Genomic DNA, 22,131 nt, shown 5'->3' with positions numbered 1-22,131 from the left:
AACCTTGGGTATAAAAATGCACAAATTACACAAGCAGATTCATCTAAAACATTCTTCCCAAAAGAGGAATGAACACAGTAAGCCCTATATGTCAACAAAAAGACAAAGAACAATGAAGTAGTGATTTAGTTTAAATATACCCGATATTCACAAACCCAGGTATACACACAAGGAGTCATATAGTCACAAAGTGATGTCATCATAACACTGACCTGTAAGAACCCAAAGAACACCTGACAGATACATTAGTAAGTATGTGTCTACCCCCACCCCACGTTTCCTGAACTGCTTCTCAAACCTTACAAGTTATCAGAAAGATATAGAAGAATTGAATCCGAACGCGCAGGCACACCTCGTGTCCTCTATACAATCCTAGATTTAGAAGCTTGTGAAATGTTTCCTATACAACAAGGGGAAAAGGGAGTGGAGAGCTAAGAAAAGGAAATATTTTAGATAGGGTCAATTATATGAAGCCGCTAATAGGGAAAAAAACAATTTCTGAAATTCATTTTACTGAAATTTAATGGATAACCTAAGAGACTTGGAGGAAAAAATCAGGAAGGAAACTTCCATACAGTACTATATAAGATTTGTAAAGAATAAAGAGATGAAATAGCCCTCACTCAAAATCATATATTTATGTGTATATGTGTGTAAGTAAATATATACATTAAAAATATATATCATTGATAACCAACAAATATGGACGCATATTTTTTAAGGATGTAATACAGTGAACCATATAATAACTAACACCCATAAACTAACATTAGGTGTTCTGGGTCTAAACATTAACCCACTGCCTTGATCAGATATTTTGTTTAGATTTACCTGTAATAGTCTCCATAGGTGTATGAGAAAGCAGCGGGAATCCTTTCCCACTCCCCCAACAATCCATCAAATGAGCAAAAGATCCTTAAATGTCTATGGCACCTTTTTTCTTCAGAAACGCTACAGCATCAAAAGAGAGTGTAAAGGGTCTTTCTGCTACAGCAAAAAGTTCCTCGTAATCACCACTGTGTGCCCTGAAATGCCAAGAAACTGCCCAGGATATTTCCTGGCAAATGTGGGCATGATTATTCACCTCTCCCCAGACTGCCTCCAAGCCCAAGCATAGCACAATTCTCCGGCAGCTGTGGGTAAACCATGAAGACTCCAAGGATCCCTGCTGAGCCTCGCTATCTGCAGAGCAGGAAGCAACCAGCTCCGCAGCAGAACCCAAAGAATCACAGAACTTTCTACCTTAATTTCCAAGATACACCTCCTAAAACCCCTTCCCTACAGGCGGGGTGGGTAGGGTCTCTAATCTAGAAGAGGAGACCTAGTCCTAGACCCAGTCCTTGAAGCTGTTGTGAGTTCACTGACTATTCAGCTACCTGATAAAACTGGGGGAAGGAAGGTGGTCTGGGGGAGAATGCAAACAGTTAATCCAAAAAGACAAAATAACCTTGGAGGGTGTGGGCTGGGGGCCAGGGTCTGAGGTGACATATTATCCCTGTGAAGATTGGGTACATCAGCAGGGACTCAAACTAACTTCATTTCACAAAGATACAAACTTGCAAAACTTAATTTGTTTTTAATTCCCCTGCCTTCTCAGGCCTCACATAAGGGACTGTAAATTCCTGGAACTTCAGAACCAGGTGAGAGAAGATGCCAAAAAAACTAGTGGAAAAGAGAAGCACTGAGAGGAGAGGAGTCCCGTTCCCCTCTTAAGGAGAATGTTAAAGCCAAGGGCACTCCCGATCCCCAGAAAAGGAAGTAGCTGAAATCCGAAAAAGCACTTTTCCCTACCTTCTTGTTGTTCTTGTTATAGCCAAAAGTCGAAATCCCAGGCCTGGAAGTCACCGATAGCAGCATTTTCTCTTTAACTTTAGGAAGCTGAGAGAGAGAGAAGAAGGAGAAGGAAAGGAGGGGAAAGAGAGGGAGAGGGAGGGAGGGGAGAGAGAGAGAAGGGAGGGGAGGAGAAAGGGGGAGAAAAGGAGCAAGAGGGAGAGAGAAGGGGGGTAGAGAATGAGCTAGGGCTGCTTGTTTACGTCACTGATAGAAGTTAACTCTGAGTCTGAGTGAGGCACTTCCACTGGGTCCTAATGCCCAAGATGTTATTCCGCACCCCCCACCCCCAAACAGACTTAGCAGTTAAATAAAAACCAAAAGTCCTTAGGTCTACCCCTTTCAACTTTATCCCCTTTCCTATGTGAACGAGTTCTGATTGGCATGAAAATTCGATCAGGATTTTTTTCCCCTAGATTTCAGCTATAAGAAGATTGCAAGCTTGATTTTAAAGGGGCCACTGGAATACTGCTTTGAAGAATGTGAAGAAAGCCATACTGAGAAGAAGTGCGATAAGCTCAAGACTTCCCCTCCACTTTGTATTTACAGCGAACTTAACGCACAAAGAAAGAACAAGAGCTCACCAAAGAGCAGAGACAAGCAGAACAGTTTGGGAAATAACTAGTTTCAGATCCTTGGATAGTTTTATTCCTCTTGGGTCACGCTGATGGGCAGATGTCTCCTACCCTTTTCCAGATTCCCCCAAGTATGATTTCATACTTAAGAAGGAATTATCAACCTGGACTATGTCATGAAACTTGGTGCCTAATGCTTTCTCCCCCTCCCCCTCAGCTTTACTGAGATCTAACTGCCTAGTGGCTTCTTCAACAACTGTAAACTATCTTATTTGACTTTGTATCTCACTATTTCCTAGTCTTCAAGGTCCAGGAAGCTGAAACAAATTACTCACTCACCCAATCTGAAACTTATGCCCAAGCTGAAGTTCACAGAGTTGGGATGTCCTTGTCTCTGACCTGTAGAAAACAAACCAACCAACCCTATTTTAAAAACATATGCTTCACAGAGAAGAAAATACAAAGTTCTTAGGAAAGAAGAATATTAACTTAGAGTCTAGAATTTAACACAGTTGCAACACCTCTGACAGTTTCAAAGGCATGTCCTACAGAAGCAGCCTTAACAAGAAAAGAAACTTGCAGGAGACCCCAAATTTAAGAATCATACCCAGCAACTTACCAATCCAATCCAAGTAGAACAGGGAGACAGAATGAAAGCCTTCAAATCCCATAAGGCCACTCCACTGCCATCGTGGATATTCTAAGAAATAAATTAGTGCTGTCTGCTTTGCCACAAAAAACATTAAGCCCAAACCCTCCCTTAAATGAACTCTCAGTCTCTAGTCTAGTTTTCTTGTCACCTTTTTGCTATAATAATGGGGCAGATAGTACCAACATTCTGCAGAGTAAATACACACATACCAACCCCCCAATCTCTAACTTTCATTTCCAATAGGACAGGAAGTGACTGCTCAGCTCAAGGGACACAGGAAGGGTGGGAACAGCCTCACTGAGGGAATTGCAAATGAGGTTGAAAGCACAGAGCCAAGTGCAGCAAATAAATTGATAAAGCCATCTCTCAATGATACCTCATTTTTTTAAGTCCCTTTTCTGCCCTCAGAGATTCATTATATGCCAAGTTATCACTGTCATTTAGCCCCTTAGTTGACGTCTTCTCCCTTAGCCTAACAATGTGATACAAAACCTTAATCTTTAAGGCCTGATTTATAATGGCAGTCAATCTAAATTTTTGTAAAATTCTAATATTCTCAATATGATGCGTTCTTACTGCATTCCTTAATGCTCACTGATGTCTTAGAATGTAAAACAGTCAAAACCATCATGAGTTTTATAGAGCAGCTGACATGAGTTCAAATCCTGACACCACTGTTAGTTACTGTTTATATATAACTTTAGGCCGAGTTACTTAGCATCTCTAATTCACTCATTTCCAAAATGAAGATAATACCCACTTCATCAGCTTTTGGAATCAAATCTAAGTTCTGGTTCAGTCCTATCACTTATAAGCTGAGTGACACTGGGAGAATTACTTCACATGCCTAAATCTTATTTTTTCATCTGTAAAACAGAGTAAATAATATCTACTTCCTAAAACTGTAGTGAAATGAAGATAGGCAATGCACACAAGGCCCTTAGGAAGGGGCCCGGCACTTGGTAAAGATTCAACAGATGTTACCTCCATTATGATTAATTACTCTACGGTCTCCCAGTGTGTATCCCTCTGGGTATTGTATAACCCAGATTTGATGATCTGAAGTGAACATTTCCAAAAACTAGTATCTTAGTTACATTCAAAAGATAATACTAGGACTGGACACACTAAACTATGTAACTGGAAAGTGGATAAGAAATTTCAGGAATCAACCAATTCAATTTCTTCTCTTTCCCTATCTTACGTAAACAAACAATCTGATTATTTGGGAATTCTTTTCATAATCCCCAATCTCCTGGAAACTGGTGGAACATCTCTTATCTCTAGAAAAAAGGAAACAATACAGAATCAAAGCACACTAAAGATAAGACATCCCAGCTCCCTTTCCTCTAGAGTCCTACTAATCTAAGAAATAGACATAGATACAGAGAAAAAAGTAGTATTTTCTTGTATCCTAAGACTTAGCACCATTTCTCTACTCCAAAAGTAGAAAGTATCAGAAGGTAGATAAAGAAGAATTCAACTGAATAAATTCCATTTCATATAAACTAATACAAAAACCTAGATTTTTATACTCTATCTAGTAAGTTTAGGGCCGTAAAAGTAAAATGACCCAGATTGGTGACCTGATGCCAAAAGTCAGTAATGTCAAAGAGCACCAACAAGATTGGAAACTTCATCGTCTACTTGGGCAAGTGTATTTTTAAAGGAGGTTATGGACTCTTATAGAAGTGATGGAGAGGGTGTTGTTGGAGTTCTGTGGTTAGATTCAGGAAGTATATGAGAAGAGGAAGAATTCTGTTTCTTCCAGTGTGTTTCCTTTGACCTGTCCCCGGCAACCCCAATTTGCTTTGCCCATTATATGGCTCACATTTTTCAGATTTAGTCAGTGCATCTCAAATCCTTGGTTCTTTTGCACTCAGCACTCAAGAGTTGTTCTGAGGGGGGAGAAGTAAAATAAGAGTTATTTGGGAGCTTCTCTTGGAAAGAGACGTTTATACCTGTGATTCAACATAGACTGGTTTGTGATTTCTCCAGAAAAACAACACATAAAAAAAATCATACACTACGGTCAAGTTGGATTCATTCCAGGGACACAAGGATGGTTCAACAAATACAAATCAATCAATATTATATGCCACATCAACAGAAGAAAGGATAAAAACCACATGATCATCTCAATAGATGTAGAAAAAGCACTTGATAAAATTCAACATCCATTCATGATAAAAACTCTTACCAAGTTGGGTATAGGGGACATATATTTCAGCGTAATAAAAACCACATATGACAAACCCACAGCCAACATATTACTCAACAGTGTAAAGCTGAAAGCCTTCCCACTAGACTCTGGAACAAGACAAGGATGCCCACACTCACCACTTCTATTCAACAGAGTATGGGAGGACATAGCCATAGCAATCAAACGAGAAATAAAAGGGATCCAAATTGAAAGGGAAGAGGTAAAACTGTCACTTTATGCAGGTGACATGATACTATATATAGAAAACTCTAAAGACTCCAAACAAAAACTATTAGCACTGATAAACAAATTCAGCAAGGTAGCTGGTTACAAAATTAACATACAGAAATGCTTTCTGTTGCATTTCTTTACACTAACAATGAAATATCAGAAAAGGAAAGTAAAAAATAAATCCCTTTTAAAATGTCATCAAAAAATACTTAGGCGTAAATCTGACTAGGGAGGTAAAAGACCTATATACGCTGAGAACTATAAAACACTGATGAAGGAAATTAAAGATGATTTAAACTAATGGAACGATAACCCATCCTCTTGGATTGGAAGAATTAATACTGTTAAAATGGCCATAGTATCCAAAGCAATCCACAGATTTAATGTAATCCCTATCAAATTACCCAGGATATTTTTCACTAGAACAAATAATCTTAAAATTTACATGGAATCACAAAAGACCCAGAATTGCCAAAGCAATACTGAAGAAAAAGAATGAAGCTGGAAGCATAACCCTCCCAGACTTCAGACAATACTACAAAGCTACAGTAATCAAAACAAGATGGTATTGACACAAAAACAGACAAAGGGATCAGTAGAATAGAATAGAGGGCCCAGAAATAAACCCATACACCTAAGGTCAATTAATCTTTGACAACAGAGGCAAGAATATACAATGGAGAAAAGACAGTCTCTTTGGCAAATGGTGCTGGGGAAGCTGGACAGCCACACATAAATCAGTGAAGTTAGAACACTCCCTCACCCCATACACAAAAATAAACTCAAAATGGCTTAAAGACTTAAACATAAGAAAGGACACCATAAGTCTCCTAGAAGGAACAAGGGCAAAACATTCTCTGACATAAAGCATAGCAATGTTTTCCTAGGTCAGTCTACCTAGGAAACAGAAATAAAAGCAAAAATAAACCAATAGGACCTAGTTAAACTTAGAAGCTTTTTCACAGCAAAGGAGACTGTAAACAAAATGAAAAGAAAACCTACAGACTCAGAGGAAATATTTACAAACAATATGAGTGACAAGGGCTTAACTTCCAGAATACACAAACAGTTCATACAACTCAATAACCACAAAAAAAAAAAAGAACAACCCAATCAAAAAATGAGCAGAAGACCTAACCAGACATCTCTCCAATGAAGATATATAGATGGCCAGTACGTACATGAAAAGATACTCAATATCACTAATTATCAGAGAAATGCAAATCAAAACTACAATGAGGTATCAGCTCACACCAGTCAGAATGGCCATCATTAAAAAGTAAGCAAACAAGTGCTGGAGAGGGTGCAGAGAAAAGGGAACACTCTTACACTGTTGACGGGAATGCAACTTTGTGCAGCCACTATGGAAAACAGTATGGAGATTCCTTAAAAAACTAAAAACAGAATTACCATATGATCCAGCAATCCCACTCCTGGGCATGTATCTGGAGAAAGCTCCAATTCGAAAAAGATACACGCACCCCAATGTTCATAGCAGCATTATTTACAATAGCCAAGACATGGAAGCAACCTAAATGTCCATCGACGTTGAAAGGATATAAAGATGTAATACACACACAGACACACAAAATGGAATATCACTCAGCCATAAAAAGAATGAAATAATGCCATTTGCAGCAACATGAATGGACCTAGAGATTATTATACTAAGTGAAGTAAATCAGAGAAAGACAAATATCATGATATCACTTATATGTGGAATCTAAAAAAATGACCCAAATGAACTTATTTACAAAACAGAGACTCACAGACATAGAAAACAAACTTATGGTTACCAAAGGGGAAAGGGATAAATTGAGAGTTTGGGATTAGCAGATAAAAACTACTACATACAGATAAACAATAATATATCTAGCACAGGGAACTATATTCAATAACTTGTAATAACCTATAATGAAAAGAATATGTATAACTGAATAACTGAATCACTATGCTGTTCACTAGAAACTAACACAACATTGTAAATCAACTATACTTCAATTAAAAAATGAAAAAAAAAAAAAAGAAAAACACTTTTCATTCAGTGTCTCAAGTAGAAGAGCTGAGGCTAGATCAACTCCGATTAGTATGTTGAAAGATGACTGCATGCCACTATTGGTCCCTCCACATCAGGGTGGAGAACTCCAAAGAATGTAGTACCTGCCGATGTGCCAGACCCTACACATAGGACTGGAGCCAGGCTGATGTGGCAGATGTGTCTGAAAGCCGTGAGAGAGGGCCAGTTTGTTAGTGGAGTTCTGAATATAGTTCAGAGACCTGAACAAGGTATATTAGGCCTGAGGCCGTTTCTCCCCACCTATTAATATTCTCTTTGGATTATCTTTCCTCCCACTAATTAACTTTTGTGCCCAAAAGTCTAGGTTATGGGAAAAGACCAAAAAGTAGAATTTATTTCATGGTAAAGAGATGAGGCAATGCCTTAAGAAGTGAAAAAAAAAGTTTATTTAACACATCAGCTTCCTTAAGCAGAAAAATCTAAGGATCTGCATCAAATAACAAGAAAAGTTTAGCATTGCCCCCGTCTGATGTAGGATGGAATGGCAAAATTGGTCTAAAACTAGAAATGAGGGAAGTTTGGTCTCTCAACTCCTTGACTTAACTCATTGGAAAACAGGGAGAAAGACAGGAAGCTCTGACAAATTATTTATCTCATACCCTGGATATCAGTGCTAACAGTATATTCTTCTCTCCTGTAACAACAGATACTTCCAGCCAAAACTCACTACAGGGAATAGCCTAACAGAATTTTTAAGTAGACTTATCCTTTGCCAGATACTAAAATACAGGAATCAAATCACCCAGAATCACTGAGCCAGAAAATTAGCGTAATATAGAAAGAAAAGACTAGACTAGATTCTATGCATACTCAGAATGGACTGTATTGATTGGTAATATTATAGTCTCTAAATGTATGTTTCCTTCACACTTGAGAAATTAATTTTGTTTGGTCTCAGCTATCCCTAAAACAAATAACTCATATGATCCCAATAGGGCCCACAAATGAATTCAACAATTAGGTTGAACCAAATGAAACGGTTGTTTCTATAGGTTAAATATGGATCTTTTCTTTTTTTGTGGGGGGAGATAATTAGGTTTTATATATATAAAATATTATATATTTTTTAACAGAGGTACTAAGGATTGAACCCAAGACCCCATGCATGCTAAGCACACACTCTACTACTGAGCTATCCCCTCCCCTACTGAATCTTTTCAAATAGTCAAGTACTGCCAATTTCATATGGTTAAATCTAACATTGCAAAAAGTACAAAAGCCATGGGGATAATGAGTCAGAATACTGATGAACTGGACAGTTCCTTTGCTTTGTCCTCTCTCATTTTCAGACGGAAAAAAACCCCAGAGAGGTGAACTCACTTGCATAAGGTCAGGAGGTGAAATAATACCTGGCACCAGAATCCAGACTTTCTGTCTTGATTCAGCATTGTCTCCACATCAATCTGATTTTGCTACGAAATTAAAAATTCTGATAAATACATATTTTGGGGTCAGAAGTAATAAAGGAATAATCCCAGGATTCTAAAGGTCAAAGTTCAATAATTTTCCTCAAACCAGCTCTTTATCTCAAGTAGCAGTGATACGCAATATTTCAGCCTACTCTTAAGTTGCACAATGGATGCTAATTCTAGGAGTAAACTTATAATGCCAAAAAGAATAAGATCTGTAGAAAACTACAGCTGTAGTTCTGGCTGATTAAGTATTCAAGATTCTACCTGAGCTTTGATTCATTACATATTTAGAAAGTAATTTGCTTGAATTCTGCTTTTCTTCTGGGGATAATTTGTACCACATCTGGAAACTCTCAAATGAAACATAAGATTTGAACATAAGAAATAGTTTCTAAAATATCAACATACAGTATTTATAAAGCCACCAATCACTAGCAGGTATTACAGAAGTATAAGCTTGATGAGGACAGGACTGTGACTATTGTGTGTACCTCATTATATCCCTAGCATTTAACAGTACCTGGCTAATTTAAAATTTAAAATATTTGTCAGCAGTGACACCTCCTCATGAGAACTTGCCTTTTAAAAAGGACCTCCTCCATCCCTGTCCAGAAGAAGAGAAGAGGAGGGAGGAAACTGCCTATTGCAGAGCCCCAATTCCTACCTCATGGATGTGAAATGCTCATGATGCTGTAAAGTCATCACTCTCTTTAGTCATGCACAAATACTAGTTTATGTGTTGGCTGCTCTACTGTCCCCTGCCAGCTTACAGGAGGAAAAGCAAGGTTTACAGAAAGATGCCCCTTCAAACAGAAGCAGCACTAAAAGTACTCTGAAATCAGGATGAATGGGAAACCATCCCAATAAACACATTTTGAATACACATACACACACACACAAATTTTTTAAAAATTTTTGTTCAATGAATGAATGGAAAATCTCGAACATTAAATTTACATCTGGAAAGATATTACTCATTAAAAACACTGAAAACAGTGTTGATAGTGATGAAATGCCACATTAGGACATTTAGGAGCTTTTTCTATTATATTTAAAATACATATTATTTTCCTCTTATGGCTAATTTTTGTGTCTTTAGGAAGTCACAGAGCCTGAATTAACTTGTGTCTCTCATCGGTGTATTAGATAAAACTTAACTCCCATTAACCATAAAAAGACACCACCGCAAAAGGCCCGATATAAATTTGTATTCCTGTAACATTTTGTACAAAATTTTTGTAGGCTTTAACTCTACTTGACTGCCTCACCTCTTGCACCCAGATGGTGGGCTCCCAGGAAACAGACACCAACTTTATTAATATTTTTATCTTTAACACATAAACATAATTTATGCTCAAGAATGCAATTAAAAAAAAAAAATCTCTCCAGTGGGAAATGAATCCCAATAAATATTAAGAAAACACTGCCGCCTCCTGGATAATACAGGTTGTGCATCCTTTAGCAACCTCCAGGAAGAGAAAGCATAGATTTGTATATAGGTAGATGAAAAGTTTGAAATTTAAACCCAATTCTATCATTTGCTATGTTAAACTGGAACCTCAATCTTTTAAAACATCGGTTTCCCCTTCTACAAAATGGGCATAGTATCTGTCCTATCTCTCAGGGATTATCATGACAGTCAAATTAGATAATAACTGTAAAAGTACTTTGTTCATTATAAAGCATTTTCCACGTATGAGCCCACACTTGATATTTACTATACCATGTTGCATCTAACAAACTCATCTTATTTTTAATTATTTTATTCACACAGTAGTTGTCTTAATAAATCCATCTTATTCCTTACCACAAATCTAAGTAAATAACCTGCAGCTTGAGGGTCAGAGCCAACTCATTAAATTTCAGATGCCTAATGGCAAATTTCTCTCTTTATATGTTAATGTAGGTTCACTATCATCAACTTATTAACATGTACATAATATAATATGTTGCTGAACATCAAAATATGCTAAAATTAAAACTACTTGGAGACTGATGCTGGAAAAGCTGGACAGCTACATGTAAAAGAATGAAGTTAGAGTATTCTCTAATACCATATACAAAAATAAACTCAAAATGGATGAAAGACCTAAATGTAAGACCAGATTACTATTAAACTTCTAGAGGAAAACACAGACAGAACACTCTTTGATATAAATCACAGCAATATTTTTTTCAAACCAGCTCCTAGAGTAATAGAAATAAAAGCAAAAATAAACAAATGGGACCTAATTAAACACAAAAGCTTTTGCACATCTAAGGATACCATAAACAAAACAAAAAAATCTTACAGAATGGGAGAAAATATTTACAAATGATACAACTGACAAGGGACTGATTTCTAAAATATACAAACAGCTCATACAGCTTAATATTTAAAAAAAAGCAACCCAATCAAAAAATGGGCAGAGACCTAAACAGATATCTCTCCAAAGAAAACATCCGGATGGCCAACAGGCACATGAAAAGATGCTCAATATCGCTAATTATCAGAGAAACACAAATCAAAACTACAATGAGATATCATCTCACACCAGTCAGAATGGCCATTATTATCATTAAAAAGTCTACAAATAATAAATGCTAGAGAGTATGTGGAGAAAAGGGAACTCTCCTACACAGTTGGTGGGAATGTAAATTGGTGCAGCCACTATGGAGGACAGTACGGAGGTTCCTTAAAAAACTAAAAATAGACTTACTATATGATTCGCAATCCCACTCCTGGGCATATATCCAGAGAAAACTGTAATTTGAAAAAACACATGCACCCCAATGTTCATAGCAGCACTATTTACAATGGCCAACGTGGAAACAACCTAAGTGTCCATCGACAGATGACTGGGTAAAGAAGATGTGATATATATATATAATATAAACATATCATAGTTATTAAAATTTATAAGTTCATAATAGTTTTTAAAACTCTAACTGATCAACTTTGGAGGACATTACAGAACCAACTTATTATTCTAAAAATTATCGAGTAAAGAGAAACAAGTCAAATATATAGCCATATGAACTGTATCTCTGAATAACCAAATAGCTGATGAAGCAAAGTCCTTCTGTGTAGAAGAATTCAAAATAATAAAGAATGAAGGAATGATGGAATGGCACCAGTTTGTAACCTCTAGTGAAACAGCTGATCCAGGCAATGATTATCAAAGGTTACTAAAAATCATTAGGTTAAAAACTGATTGGGTATCATAAGGAAAAAAAACTAAATACAAATATCCCTTATGAATATAGATGTGAAAAACCTTAACAAAATATTAGTAAACTGAATTCAGAAACATATAAAAAAAGGTTTGTACACCATGAGCAACTGCAATTAACTCCATGAACCCATTGGGTTAAATGTTCAAAAACCAAGTAATGTTATATGGCATATTAATAGAATAAAGGACAAAATGGACATGATTATCTCAGTAAATGCAGCATTTGACAAAATTCAATACCTATTCATGATAAAATCTCTCAACTGACTAATAGAAAGAAATGCCTTCATTTTGATAATAAAGAACAGTTATGAAAACCCTACAGCTAATTTCATACTTAATGCCGAAAGACTGAATGCATTCCCCTGAAAATCAGAACAAGGCAAGGGTGCCTATGCTCACCATTTCTATTCAACATTATGCTGGAAGTTCTAGACAATGCCCTAAGAAAAAGCAACAACCACAAAACCAAATAGCTTAACTGCATCCAGACTGGAAATGAAGAAGTAAAACTGTCCTTATTCACAAACATGATTGTCTATGTAGAAAATCCTAAGGAACCCACAATAAAACTACTAGAATTAATAAGTGAGTCCAGCGAGGTCACAGGATACAAGATCAATATGTAAAAATCAGCAGAATGAAGTGAAATATATACAAGATTTTGTGGTAGCTTACAGAGAAAAAAAAATGTGACAATGAATATAAGTATGTTCATCTATAACTGAAAAATTGTGCTCTACACTGGAATTTGACACAACATTGTACAATGGCTGTAACTCAATAAAAAATGTTAAAAAAAATAAAAATGAAAAATGAAGCCAGTTTAAAAAAAAAAGACTGAAGTGAAATTAAAAAAACAATTCCACTCATAATATCAAAAGGAATTAAATATTCAGAAATAAATTTACAAATATAAGATTTATACACTGAAAATTTTAAAACATTGCTGAGAGAAATTAAAGAAATAATTGTTAAGATGGTAGTTTCCCCCAAATTGATATACAGTTTCAATGCAATTCCTATCAAAATCCTAGTAGGCTTCTTTGTAGACGCTGACAAACTAACAGAAGTGCAAAGGACCTAGAAGAACCAAAACAATTTTGAAAAAGAACAAGTTGAAAGATTGACACTAATTGATTTCAAAACTTACTAGAAAGCAAAAGTAATCAAGATAATTTGGTGTTGTTATAAAGATGTGAATGCAGATCAATGGAACAGAACTGAGAGACCAGAAAGAAATCCTTAAATTTACGACCAATTAATTTTCAACAAAGGTGCCAAGACAATTGAAGCTGGGATAACCGGATATCCATATGCAAAAAAGATAAATCTTATCTCATACCATACACAAAAATTAATTCAAAATGGATCACAGAATTAAATGTAAAAGCTAAAACTACAGTCTTTTAGAAGAAAACACAGGAGGAAATCTTCACGACTCTGGGCTACCAGAGTTCTTAGACACAACACAAAAGTATGAGCCATAGAAGAAAAGTACAATAAATTGGACTTCATTAAAATATAAAACTTTAAACTTTCAAAAGATACCACTAAGAAAGTGAAAAAACAAGCCACTGGCTGGAAGAAAATACTGCAAATCACTCATCTGATGAAAGACTTGTATCTAGGATAAACAAAGAACTCTATCCAATAAGACAATACCCCAATTTAAAAATTTGCAAAGGACTTGAATAGACATTTCACCGAAGACATCCAAATGATTAATAAGTACATGAAAAGGTGCTAAGAATCATTAGGTTTTAGGGAAATGCAAATTAAACACAGTAAGATACTACTATACACCCGTTAGAATGGCTATAGTAAAAAAGACAGACAAATGGATCTAGAGATTATCACACTAAGAGAAGTCAGACAGAGAAAGACAATTATATGAAATCACTTTATATGTGGGGTCTAAAAAAGTGATACAAATGAATTTACTTACAAACAGAAAGAGACTCAGATATAGAAAACAAATGTATGGTTACTAAAGGGGAACGTGGGAGGGGACGAATTAGGAGCTTGGGATTAACAGATACACACTACTGTATATAAAATAGATAATAAAGACCTACTGTATAGCACAGGGAACTATACTCAATACCTTGTAATAACCTACAATGGAAAAGAATCTGAAAAAAATATATACACAGATGTATCTGAATCACTTTGCTGTATAGCAGAAACACATTATAAATCAACTATACTTCAATTTTAAAAACAGATAATAATAAGTATTGATGACAATGTAGAGAAACTAAAACGCTCAGACATTGCTGGTAGGAATGTAACATGGTACAGTCACTTTGGAAAACAGTTTGGCAGTTGCTTTAATAAAAAGTTTTAATATCCTGTAGAGAAGTCCAGACCCTTCCTCATTATTTTTCAAAATCATCTTGGGTTCTATGTTTTGTCTGCTACTAAAATTTTTAGGATTCAAGAAAATTCTGTGCAAAACCTGTTGAGATTTTGATTGGAACTGTGTTAAGTTTATAAATTACTTTGGGAAGAGCCTCTGTATTTTTGATAGTTTCCCTCCATTTAACACAGTATATTAGTTATCTATTGCTGCATAAAATTACCGTAAAGTTAGTGGTATAAAATAACAGATATTTATTATCTCACAATTTCTATGAGTCAATTGCTACAGTCTAAGTGTTGGCCAGGGCTGAGTTCTCATCTATGGCACAAGCTGGGAAGGACTCACTTCTGTCACACGACTTTTGGCAGCATTCAGTTCCTTGCAGGCTGTTGGATGAGAAACTTATTTTCTTACTGGGTGTTAGCTGGGGTCTGCCTTATATTCTTTATCATGTGGTCTTCTTAGGACAGCTTACAACATGACAACTTGCTTCTTGAAAGCCAACAAGAGACAGTAACTTTTGCCATATTCTATTTGCTAGAAGCAAATCAAAGGTCCCATTCATACTCAAGAGAAGGAGATTACACAAGGGCATTAATATCAGGAGGCAGGGATTGTGGGAGGCAGCTTACAATTTGCAATACATGGTATACATTTCCACTTACTAATCTCTCTGTAAAATTCTTATGCATCTTATATTAGGTTAACTCATGTGTACTTCTCAGTTTTTAAAACTGAGAAATAGGCATAATTATTACTTCAATATAGGAACACCATTGCATTTCGGATACTGATCTTTCACTTGGCAACCTTGCTGAACTCTTATTAGCCCCAACAATTTACCTGCCACTTGGATTTTCCTAATATCATTTGTGAATAATGACAATTTTTCTTTTTCTTGTAATCGTTATATCATTTATTTTTTTCTTGTCTTTTTGGACAATAATAAGACCTCCAATAAAATATTTAACGGAAGTTGTGATATCAGGCCTGTTCCCTAATAAACCCTTTGTTAGGTTTAATAGGATACTCCTTTTCTTGTCCAGCTTGCTAAGAGCTTTAAGGATGAATAGGCATTTAATTTTATCAAATACTTCTGCAATGACCAGGAAGATCAAATATATTTTCTCTCTTTATCTGTTGATTTTGTAAATTGTGCAAGTTTTCTAATGTTAAACCAGTCTTGCATCCTTGGAATAAATATTCCTTGGTCATGAAATGTATATTTTGTGACTTCTGTATCTTTGTCTTTATAATTACCTTTCCTAAACTGTCTTGGTCTGGTTTTGGTTTCAAAGTTTATACTAATTAACAAAACAAATTATGAAGTTTTTCTTCTTTTCCTATTTTGTGGAACAAAGTACATAAGATTGGGATTATCTATCCTTGAAAGTTTCATAGCACTCCCACATAAAACTTTTTTCTGTGTAAATGTTTAAACTACAAAACTTGTCATTTCAGCAGGCTTCTCATTTCAGCAGTAGGTAACACCTTCTGTTAGTCTCTGTGATAGCTATTCTAAATATTTACCATTCTTGGGCTTTCTACCTCACATTTTCTCCCTATAGTCTTAGCATATAATACTCACCTGCTATCACACTTTTCATCTCTACTAGCTTTCCCCTTCAGCATACTGAGATGATGATTTTCTTAAAAAGACAAAGCAAAAACACACATGCAAGACAAACAAAAGCCCCTTCCCTGAACTCTAGATTCTTCCATAGCTATTTTTGTTCTTTTCATTTTCCCCATAGTCAAGAGTCGTCAACAATTCCTAAGTGTCTTCATCTCTTACTTGTTTTTTTCCCCATTCATTTTCTTTACTATAAGTTATGTTAGATTTGGGGAAATCATTCATGGGTTATATAAAAACACAACATAATCAGATTTGCATTTCTGAAAGATCACTTGTGACTATGCTGTAAGAAGAGATTGGAAGTGAGTGAAACTGATGGGAGGGAGACCTAAATCAAGAAGCTTAACTAGGATAGTAGCGATGGTAGCAGTGCGAATGGGGAGAAGTGGATGGATTTGAAACCTATTATATTATAGGATCTGAAGGATGAGGAAATCAAAGATTAAATGTGTATCCAGCTGAATAATGGGTTTGATATTCACTAAACAGAAAATACAAATTAAGAAATCTGACTACATAAAGATAAAAAATTCCTACACGGCAAAAACTGTAAAAGGAAAATCAAAAGTCAAATGATAAACCAAGAGGGGGAAGGAATGTATGCAACTCATTTCACAAAGGACTAAACATCAAAACTAATAGCCAACAAAAATGTGGGAAAATACATGAATAATTCATAAAAAAGGAAACACAAATGGTTCTTAAACATACAAAAAGATACTCAACCTCATTCATTATTTTTAAAAAGTAAAATAAAAAGAACACTGAGATACCATTTTATACCTCTTGGAAAAAGAGACATTAAAAAAAAGTGATAATGAACTGAGGTGAGGGTAGAAAAACAAGTACTCTAATTGCTGGTGATACTGTAAAATGGTATGACCAAATATGGAACGCAACATGGAAGCATCTATCAAAGTTATGAATGTATATACCTTTTGACTCAGCAATTCTAGGAATTTAACCTACAGTTATATTTGCAAATCTGCAAAATAAAATGATATATAATCTTATTCACTGCAGCATTGTAATAGCTAGAGTAACCATAAAGCACATTGTTTTGTCCAAATTGGGACACTTTTATAAGAGGAAGAGGGCATTATTAATATTTAAGCTGGGACAACTGGCATAGCTGAGACTGTCCCAAGCAAACCAGGAAAATAATATAAATATTCACCAACAGGAGACTTTTAAAATAATAATGATACATCCAGACTTGGAATACTGCATAGCCACAAAAGGTAGCACATTGTATACTGTTGTGGAAGGTTCTCTAAGATGTACAGTTTAAAAAAAAATTAAGGAAAAAAACCCAAAACAGTTCTTACAGTATGTTACCATTTGTGTAAAAGAGGGAAAAATATAACTGCTTAGATATGAATAAAATATATCTGGAAGGATATATAGAAAACCAATAACAATGTTTGCCTCTGGGGAGGGAAAGTGGGTAACAAGGAAACAGAAACAAGAAGGTGACTTCACTATATGTCCTTTGTACCTTTTGAATTGTGAACCAGATGAATAAGTAAAATTTTAAAAGAAAATTGTCCTAGTAATGAGTTGGCTAATTGGTAACTTTTATGATGTTTATTTTTCCCCTGCTTGAGCCTATATGCTGAATAATGAAAATTGTCTTAAACACTGCAATCCTACAGAGTTCCTTAAATAGTTTTAAAATATTTTAATTCTGCTATAAATATAAGAATTATGCAAATCAAAACTAAGATAATACTTCATAAAAATCTGAAATCAAGTACCAGTATTATTAGTGACTGTCACAGAAAATTTATATGTAGTATTACTTTTTTTCCAATTTCTGTGTTTAAAATTTCTCACAAAACAGCAATTATTTTAGTAATCATTTTCATACATCATAAACTTACTTGGCACCTTCTGTACTTTTTACTGTGATCTAATTAAACTGGACTGGAATAATAAACGCCAATCAGTGAGTAAATACACTTAGCTCTGAAAATCTCTTACCTAAGTGGTAGTTACTATATAAATTATCTGATAATTTTAAATTGTTTTATCTAAAAATTTCTCAAAGATCAGAGAGCTGTAGCTTTTAACAAATTGACAGGCAAAGGTGGATGATGTAAAAAATTTCAAATTACATAAGATCTTGAGAAATTATGACTTATGGAGTGTTCAAATAGATAAGTGTGGTTAAAAATTAATGTTACCTAGTCTTTTAGAAAATGGCTTTGTTCACTATATCTTTCATATTCTTCAGGTTAAAAGAAAATGAGTATTAATATGCTATCAACCACATTCTGAAGGTTTTTTCTTTCTGCTGTTTCAAATTCTTTCAAATTAGGTTTAGTCTACAATAAGCTTTTAAAAATCTTTTTTAGGGACTCAAGCAAAATCTACATTCTCTTAGCATCTTACAATGATTCAGACTTGCTACAATCTATTCTTAAGGCCATCAGAAACCAGATTACAGGAGACATTATTTGGCAAAATAGAGAAAATGTACATTAGGCTTCATAAATCTGCCCAGTGTATTGATATATTGTGATTTTTTTTACATGCTTATGATTATACTTTTTCAGTCCTATAAAATTTGGTTTTGTAATTGCTAAACCAAAGAGGAATTAGGAAAACATATTGGAATAGATTATAGAAACATGTGAATTTATATGAAATTTCATTTATTCCATAAAGGTCTAACATCAAGTTAAAATATGTGCACCAGCACCGTAGTGCTCTAGCTAGAATCTAAATCCTATTCAAATTCATTCAAACTCATTAGTAATGATGTCTTAGCAGTTTTTAAACATATTAATCTATTTGGTGGCCTTGATTGATATTATTTAAACTTTCAACTCCAAAAAATCCCTCAGAAGCCCATAAGCCCAAAGCAACACTAAGGCAACATAAGATTAGTTTCATCACTATCAGGAAATATGAAGTGAGGACAACGGAGTGGTAAGTGTAATGACTTTTTCAAAAAACTCAGTGGTGGAAGGAATACAGATGCGAGCAAAAAATACATCAATTACATCTCAAATTTTTTAAAAAGGAGAAAAAAGAGCAATACTGATGGAGTATCTGAATTGCATAAAGCTGTTTAACTGAAATATACTTTAATCACACATACAGAGTCAAAATATAGGTGCTGTTTCTCAAGATGGCAGAGATTTGAGCATTATTTAAATGCTGAATGATGGAGTCTTTAAAGAGGAAGAAGTTGAAAAATAGAGCAAAGTAAGTAGAGAGATTAACCTGAGAGTGGAGGAAGGATTCCTCTTCAACAGCATCTGGAGGGACTGACGTGGGTTATAAGAGTAACCGGCAGGAAATCGGGGGCTTTTTGTGAAGCAGTGCGGTGGTGAGTTTAAGTGAAATAGAGAAGCTTTGAAAGAAGGTTTACTATGGAGTTTCCTTTAGGCTGTGGCTGAATACTCTTATCATAGTATTCAGAACTCTTCATAATGCAGCCCCCACATACATCCTCAGCTTCACTGGTCCACGCATTCTCACATCCGACCAAATTTTCACTCCAACCAAGTTCATCCAGCATCCCTGAAATGTTCCTCTTCATGCTGTTTGTTCTGGCAGAGCCCTCTGCCTGGAACACCTTTCTCCTCACTTCCCTGGGAACATCTCTCATCCTTTAAGAGTTGGCTCCAACTGCCCAGCATCCCTTGAGGTCCCTGTTCTTTATTTCAGCTACTCTTCACCCTGAGCCTAGTTAGGTGCCCTTCTTTATACTTCCTTCTGCACATCTCTTCATCTCAGCATTTTTCATTAGAAATTTTAAACACCGGCTTTCCCTTTTCTTTCAATAATCAGAAACTGGGTTTGTTTGTTTTTTTAATTTGTTTCTAATTTCTGGATTTCCTAGCACTGGGCCTGGTGCAATTTAGGCCAATGAATAAATATTCATTGAATGATATGGGTATGTCAGAGCTCCAAATACTTATATTTCACCCAGTAGAAGACAAGATTATCATTCACAAATGAAGAAACTAAGGTAGGAAGGAGTGCACACCAATAATAACATTAGCAGAACAAAGACTAATGAAAAAACTGTGAACTAATCTTTCACTTAAGCTAATTAAGATTCTAGCTACAGTCTAAAGAGTAGAACAGGGGGAAGGGTATACAGCTCAAGTGGCAGAGCACACCCTTAGCATGCACGAGGTCCTGGGCTCAATCCCCAGTACCTCCTCTAAAAATAAACAAACCTGATTACCTCCCCCCCAAAGTAAAATAATTAGATAAAACAGTAATAAGTAAAATTTTTTAAATGGTTAAGATAATACATTAAAAAATAAAGAGTAGAACAAATGAGTATCTAAATCACAACAAATAAACATCCTCCAAACATAAGCATTGAGTTTCCAGTTTTGTACCACAGAGGACACAGCTCTTCTGATTTAAGGATTCAAAATCATTCAGATCAATCCTCGCCCATACAGCACAAAACTCTAGCACAAACAGGGACTGACCTAAAAACTTACAATTAGAGATATCTGAGTTTTCCTTCACTTATGAAAAGTCTCATGTCTAGCTGCCCATGTCACATTTGGCTAGTACTTTAGCACAGATTTAATTAGATTGGGTCCTTTTCAAATCAGAAACAACAACAAAAAAGGACTTGACATTACCAAGACTTAACCACCTAGGATGACAAACTTGTTCTTCTTGAATATCTTATACTTTACACAATGCTGTGGGCCTCCCAAGTCACCTGTTCTTGCTCCAACCTCATGCAAAGGCAGCCGTATTTAGTGGAAGAAGAATTAGCCTAAAGGTCAAAGTCCAGCTGGTGGTAGTTCTCTATGCAAAGAATCTCCTCTTCTACAGGTAGATTTTCTTCACCATGCAATCATTTTCTACTATCAGAGAGAACTGGGGAGAAATAGAGTGAGGAACTCATTACTGATTATAATTAAAGCTAATTCAAAACAGCAGGGGTTAGGAAATACCTTCTGAGTAATATTTAGAAATTCCTTAACATATGTCATCTTTCTCTTGACAGCTCAAAAAGCTTCAGAGAAATAACATTCTTAAGAAACCAGATAAGAATAGCCTGCTACATTTGGAAGAACTAATGCTGGCTGGAGTTTATACTAAGACCCAGAACTTTCTTAAGGTTCTGGTTAATGAGGCAGCCCAGGGCAAACCGGAGTCCCTGAATTAAAGTCCCACCAATTCGAGAACTAGGGCAGATAAGGAAAGGCTACAGAAGGGGAAAACAAACAAAAAGAAAAGAAAGGTCACTCCACTGGTTTCAAACCAAATAAACCCTCCAACCCTAACCAAGCCAAATGAGAACTGCCTCTCCACAGAACAAACCAGAATATGGTTTTGATATTTTTTTCCCACGGTTATCCCCGATACTCATTTCAATCCAAAAAGAAAAAGAAAAGCAAGTGGCCTTTTGTGACACAGCCAGCCCCTAGACAACTCTCTGTATCATACTGCTTCCAGATACATGTTTTCTTTAGAACGAGGTCATTTCCTGGGATAATTCAATGGCTGGTTTTGGGAAGTGCTTCATGATGGAGACAGCCTTATAGTGAGACTTGGGTCCTAGCTCTGGTACTTATTAGCTGGATTATCTTAAAGAAGTCTTCATTTCTGAGTCTTAGTTTCCTCATCTTCAAAATGGGACTAATAATAACTATTCTCTAGGTCTCTGGTAAGAGGAAGCTAGACTAAAATGGTTGGCACACCTTAAGTCCTAGATAATAGCTATTATTTACATGTGCTCCTAACAAATACAGACGCTGTGTTAGGCGCTGCGAAGATACAGGAGAATGTTCTCGTTGAAAATGATAAAATTCCTGAATCTGCCTAGTTTTCAAAATTCTTTTTGTACATCTTTTCTGCTCATGAGGAAGAGACAAGCAATTAAAACATTTAATATTCTGGGAGCACCTAACGGCTTTTAAAATGTTTAAGAGCTCAGAGTTAAGAA

The 22,131-nt window shown here is 35.6% G+C and overlaps 1 protein-coding gene and 1 pseudogene across 4 annotated transcripts in view; one reads left to right on the top strand and one right to left on the bottom strand.

The window, feature by feature from the left end:
- The window catches only part of LOC102526521 (RNA-binding motif, single-stranded-interacting protein 2), a 65,380-nt gene extending 44,321 nt beyond the window's left edge, over positions 1-21,059 (bottom strand). For 2 of the 4 annotated variants that reach the window (XM_072972647.1, XM_015251420.3), the window contains exon 1: positions 1,792-1,997. In XM_072972647.1, the coding sequence (XP_072828748.1) occupies positions 1,792-1,857 (66 nt within the window). In that variant the 5' untranslated portion in view covers positions 1,858-1,997. Of the gene's footprint in view, positions 1-1,791; positions 1,998-2,744; positions 2,805-3,024; positions 3,106-20,898 lie in introns of those variants that run through there. The other 2 variants (XM_072972648.1, XM_015251421.3) reach the window with 2 other exon arrangements.
- LOC140700083 (small ribosomal subunit protein eS27-like) lies at positions 9,648-9,805 on the top strand (annotated as a pseudogene).
- Positions 21,060-22,131: the final 1,072 nt, after the last annotated feature.

Source organism: Vicugna pacos, chromosome 12, assembly GCF_048564905.1.
Source record: "Vicugna pacos chromosome 12, VicPac4, whole genome shotgun sequence".
NCBI lineage: Eukaryota > Metazoa > Chordata > Mammalia > Artiodactyla > Camelidae > Vicugna > Vicugna pacos.
This window is presented reverse-complemented; position numbering and strand designations above follow the sequence as displayed.